General features: G+C 36.5%; 1 protein-coding gene across 1 annotated transcript in view; it reads left to right on the top strand.

The window, feature by feature from the left end:
• The first annotated feature begins 4166 nt into the window (after positions 1-4166).
• Positions 4167-6000, top strand: part of Rrp4 (exosome complex component Rrp4) — a 66270-nt gene continuing 64436 nt past the window's right edge. The window contains exon 1 of the mRNA XM_067086576.1: positions 4167-5057. Within this exon, the coding sequence (XP_066942677.1) occupies positions 4936-5057 (122 nt within the window). The 5' untranslated portion in view covers positions 4167-4935. The remainder of the gene's footprint in view (positions 5058-6000) is intronic.

The raw sequence follows: 6000 nt of genomic DNA, 5'->3' as shown, positions 1-6000 counted from the left end.
TACTAAAGGAATAAAAACACACCTCTTTCTCTTTTTTTTTTCATTTGCCTTTAAATCTGGGAGGGAAAGTTACTCATAGATGCAAGGGGGGGGGCGTGGAGGGAAGGACCAGCTCTTAGGGGGGGCGCGGTAATAAAAAGGTTAAGAACCACTGATCTAAAACCTGTGTTGGTGAGGTGACAAATGGAGTGGAATAAACTATAGCTATTTTACTCTCCAGTAGTTTCTGTTCGTGCTAAAACTAAATGGTGAATAAATACATACACACATGTATACACACACACACACACACACACACACACACATATATATATATATATATATATATATATATATATATATATATATATATATATATATATATATATATATATATATATATATATATATATATATATACCTCTAACTTCCGGAGCAACAGCTCACAGAACAATCCAAGGCGGTTCAGGGAAAGGCACTGTCCTTATGCATTTTATTAAAATATGCCGACGTTTCACAACTCCTCATAGTTGCATTTTCCAGGCTGCAAACAGCGAACATGGCAATCAGTAAATTAAAATTAAAATCACAAGTCAGAATTACAATTACAATAAAACGTTCACAATAAAATGACTAAAACCTATCCTAGAAGAACAAGTAAAAGGCTGTAACAACCTACCCAGAAGGAAGTTAAAAACAAACTACTGCACTCGCATTGAGTATTACAAAAGAGAGAAAAAAATAAATAAATAAATAAACATACAGACAGAGAAGAAACAGCTTAACAAGACCATCAGGCAATAAACAGTTGTGTAGAGGATGTGTGGGAGTTTAATGGTGGTACAGTTAATTTAATAATAATAGATTCAAGTATTGTTAAATCATTTGCTTTTTGTACTTGTCCTATTACTGAAAAATCTTTATTTTCTATGAATGTTTTACATATCTTGGAGTGATTCCTGTTATTAGACTGTTCAGGGCTGGATAATCTGCTCCCGGTTCTAAAGCTGACTCCTCTATGAGAAGACATTATTCATATGGTTTTTAGTTATATTGTGAATAACCTTACATAACCTGTAAATGCTGGTGCTGTCGTTAGTTACATCCTGGTTTTAGCGCTTTCAGAGTTATTCATTCCACTTGGTACAAGAGGACATTGGAGTTTCTGACAATGCTAGGGCCAAAGAACACAGCATAACTATTTCTTGAACAAGATTTTTTTTATGTTGAATTAAATATTACCTCTCCTATTCATCACGTTTATATGCCTTTTCACTTTTTATTTCCCCATATGAACAAATATAGTGAGGACAGAGTTTTATCACATTATATTAGTGAATTTCAAATAGACGTTCGCACTGTTCATACTTGCAATATAATTGTTTTATATTGAGGTACAGCCGGTATAGTAGAAAAAATATGACATTATCCAGTCACTGAATTTTGTTTAAAGCCCTCCATCTCCAGTGAAAAAAGCATGTTTTTTATATAATGAGTACTGATTAACACTACATAAATTATGTTACTGAAATATCAAGGGGGAAAAAAAGATTAGAAAACTTATTTCAAAATAAAATTTTCCTGTCAAAAAGGCTAAACTCTACATACAAAACATTATTTTCCTTTACATATAAAAACGCAAATATCATTATCATAATACTAATAATAAATAATCATTATTATTAATATTACCAACAACAACAGCAATAATAATAATAATAATTACATCCCATCTGTAGTATATGAGGACGAAAAGAACAACTAAATTTGCAGACATTTAGTGCTTGTCTAAGATGAGAGAGTAGCAAGTGACAATAATAAAGACAGTAATAACTCTTCTTCTTCTTCTTCATCAGTAATAATATTATGTCTTCAGGAGACAAAATTAAACAAAATTCCTCCTATATAAAAAAAAAACCATTGCAGACCTTTAGTCTTTGTTAACAGTGCACAGTACCAGGCCAAGCAAAAGAATTACTATTAATATTTGATTCTGTTAAAAATTAGTGGCCTACCAATTATTTCAAGAAGAATATTAACATTTAGCTTATGAAGAACAACAAAAAAGAAAACATACATATCACTATCACCCAAATGAAAACATAAAGGGTGTGTTGTATCATTATGACATGTGCAACTTGTAACAGTTGCAACAGACATGAACAATATGCTGTGGGCAGGTTGCACTCTGGCATAGCTGACACTGATGTTTGATCTTGGAGAGTTTACCAACTGACGCCGAAAACCCACTACTATATATGGACTCTAGGCATGGTGCGCATCGTTTTCGTTTTTCTGACGTGTATGCATGAAGTTCATTACTTACTAGCACTGAAACAGGTTTCGGATTCCCAAGTATAATGTTCATCTTCGCCAAAATACTGCTGTGCAAATTCTTGACTGACTGCCTTTTCTCTATTTGAGGAGTACAAAGAGATTTAACTAAATCTCACCCAAATGTAAAAGAATTTAGGCATCGAGGGTCAGTGCTTGTATTCATTGAGAACACTGTCTGGGAATTTACTCTAGATGTATCGAGGATAAAAAAGAAGGCGTTTACTCTCCATCTTCGGGATTTTGTGTTCACAGTGTAAAATTGCGCCCTTTGGTCAATAATGTCTGTACCTCCCTTAGTCAAGTCGTAGAGTTTGTAGATTGCAGGCTTCTTTTGGCTGTCGTCTTTGGTCATGGCCAACAGGGGAGGTGATATCGTGCTAAGAAATAAAACATTCCTTGGGCAAAGATTTACTCTTTGTGTGATTGATGAATGAGTTCAAGCAAAGTTTTCCTTCCTTTTTTTTCCCAGTACACCTCGTCAAATCTATCTTGCCTTCCAGAAATATGCCTTATCTCTAAAGGTATACCTTTTCTACCCGCATCGATCGTGCCTAAGGCATTAATACTCTGTGACAGGAGCCACTCGAACAGTTCTATGCTGGTAGCCCAGAATCGTCGCCAAACGGGGGCTAATGAGGCCAAAAACCACTAGGGAATTGGTCATTCTCTTCCTTCTTAGGAAACGGTCACCTCCATACCATCGGAGACTTAAGGCCACACCTATGTGTTTTGTATATATACCCTTGTAACATTTCATCTGCCCATATTCTACCAGTGAACAGGGGCACAGAAGCAAGTGCCCGAAATATATGGTTTCAACGTTTAAATAGTGTTTTATGGGCCTTCTTATATTCATATTACACTGTAGTATTACAGGAAAAGACATTCATATATATATATATATATATATATATATATATATATATATATATATATATATATATATATATATATATATATATATATAAAGCAGATAGACTTAGAGCATGACGTCTTTTCAGGACTAATGTAAGTTGGATGAGTTTTGTGTGGGAGACAATGCTCTCCTAGTGTTTGAACAGTAAAGACGAAAGATTGCACCTGCTGTCACTCTAATTACTAAAACTTACTCTATACCGTGTAGACGACACACATGCTCTATGTGCACTGGGGCATTGTCATTTACTAATGTTTCATTGATATTTTCTAGTGTTGAATAAGCTTTCCTAATGAGTTTCGCGGGACTGAGTTTCAGAATACAGTTCTGAATACTAAATATTCTGCGCCAGGAAAGCACAGCATAGGCCTACTTTTTCCCACTGTTGTGGTACAATGGGTTTAGGTCAGATATACTGTTCATTTATGCATTGTTTCCGACACTAAACTTCAGTAGAGTTCGTAGTGCCTACAGATAGCCTTATAGGCAATCAATATTGTTATTTAGTGATAATATGTATGTACAACAACACTAGATCAGGTAGTCCGTAGCTTGGTGACTAATAGACCTATGGTGGGTAATCTTTGTTCTCATAGTTCACCTACCCGAAGAGTGATGGGCTTCAACAAAAGAAAGCACTTATAGGAACATAAATGAATAAATGAACCTTATCTCAGTCAGCACTTACAGTTTTTTTTCTGCATATACGATATGAAACAGCTTGAGAAAAGACCCACATCTGACTCTGTCATTTTAATATGACATACAAAACTAATGAAAATGAAAATAATTAATAATTTCCCATATTTTGGTAACCATAGAATCAACTTTAAACGATTATTAAAAAAATTATCTAAAGATGAAAAAAAAAATCCCGTAGGGTGGGTCTGCCCGGACCCAACTTGCACCAGATAGGGTTAAGGAGTGAAACTGTGACTTCATTCAACCACTAAAGAGATACGAATAAGTTACTTTATCAGAAACATACTCTCATCAGTTTTAGAAAATCTCTTCTATGAGATAATCCTGGAGCAGTTCGAAAGCAAGAAAACACCCTGGACTAGCAAATTAAAGAGCATATAAAGGAGTCAGAATAGATTTGAGCAAAAGTGCGTAGATTAAACCAAAGAAATTAAAATAAAACATAAGAAACTGACCAAACAGCGCAGGAAGAGAAATGAGTGAAAAGTCATTAACACTAAATAATTACAGGAAATTCAGGGCAAGCATAATGCCGAAAAGACAATTCTGATTAGTGACGCAAGAGTGAACATGCTAGTGCTAAGTGAAGGGAAAAAATAAAAGGGAAGTAACTAAATGTTTACACTTGAAGGGCATACGAAAATTGTAAGAAGTTTTGACCTTATTACTTCACGTGCAATTAGAAACAAATTTAGTTTCACGCTGAATGAAATTAAAATGAATTAATAGCTAATACCTTACTTTTTACAAATCTGTCTGGGAGACAAAATGAGAATGCAAAAGAATTTATCAAAAACATAAGGCACGTACTATAGAGAAATAACCTTGCAAGCACAGTCAACGGAAAATGTAGAACGAGCGAGGGAGCAGTTTCAAAGAAAACTCCCTCTCACTACTACTACTATTACAAAACTTCTCTCATGCTCTTTGAAAACTTCTGTGAGTGTCAAGTGAAGCGAAAATACCTATTCATTTTATGTAATTAGCTTCACTGTTTCGAAATGGAAATCAAACTTGCCTCAGAATTACCCCGAATCCAGTCGATGGTGCCTGCCCATGGAAGCGCCCGGCCAAAACTCGTCACTCCGGGAGAAATCATTTCCCACGATACAAGTTTCATGAGGTAAGGTCTCGGGGGACATGACACAGCCGAGCTTCATTTCCTGCTATTTAACTGCCTCACCGTTCTGTTTGGCTAGACCTAGCCAAAGTCCAAATAGCGTTTAGGTCTTAGGTTTCGGGTGGGGGAAATCGCCAGGAGATAGAAAGACCAACCTGTCATGTTGTTGCTATGGAATGGTTCCATGCATGCGCAAGTCATTAGCACGGGAAGCCATATGTTCAAGAAGGGATTGTCTAAGGAAGTCTGTTACAAAAGGAACTTTACTAAGCTAACCTAACTTGTCCTAGCCTAACCTAACCTAGTAGGCCATGTTACTTACCCAGGGGCTCTGCCCCCCTGTCCCCCAGGTGAATGAAACTCCACTTTTTTACCAAAAGTTTCCTTATGATAATGTGCATGCGTGATAGCATTCCAGGATGGCCACCATACAATAAAATATCAGTCCTGAGGTTAATTACAGGTTAATCACAGTCGATGCCAAAAAATAACGGTAAGTCCTCAATAAGCAACCAAAATACCACAGGAAAAGTCAATTTCCATGGTAATACTACCCCATGCGGAGCTGTTCTGTAGTTCCACCCCATAAACTCTTTAGAGGAAATGTATGATATATACTCAAATTGCGGGGGGAGTGTAGAACGACGGCAACGGGTTCCGCAGACGAAAACAAACCAAACTTTTCTGAGAATGCTGTGCCCTGACCTAACCAGACCTTACCTTCCTAACCTCACTTAGGACACCTTGCCTTTACCTGGCTGGGGTGGCATGCTCCCCCCAGTAACACTAAACATTGGAGATACTGGACAAAGTTTCAACTTATAGATATAGTAAACCCCCGTATTCGTGGGGGATGCCTGCCACACCTCCCGCAAATAGCTCAAATCCGTGAATACTTAAAACCCCTCAAAAAACACTTAGAACTGCCTATTTTGATAGTTTAAAC

This window comes from Macrobrachium rosenbergii, chromosome 43 (assembly GCF_040412425.1).
Source record: "Macrobrachium rosenbergii isolate ZJJX-2024 chromosome 43, ASM4041242v1, whole genome shotgun sequence".
Classification (NCBI taxonomy): Eukaryota; Metazoa; Arthropoda; class Malacostraca; order Decapoda; family Palaemonidae; genus Macrobrachium; species Macrobrachium rosenbergii.
Note: the sequence above shows the minus strand (reverse complement) of the source record. Positions and strands in the feature narration are given on the sequence as shown.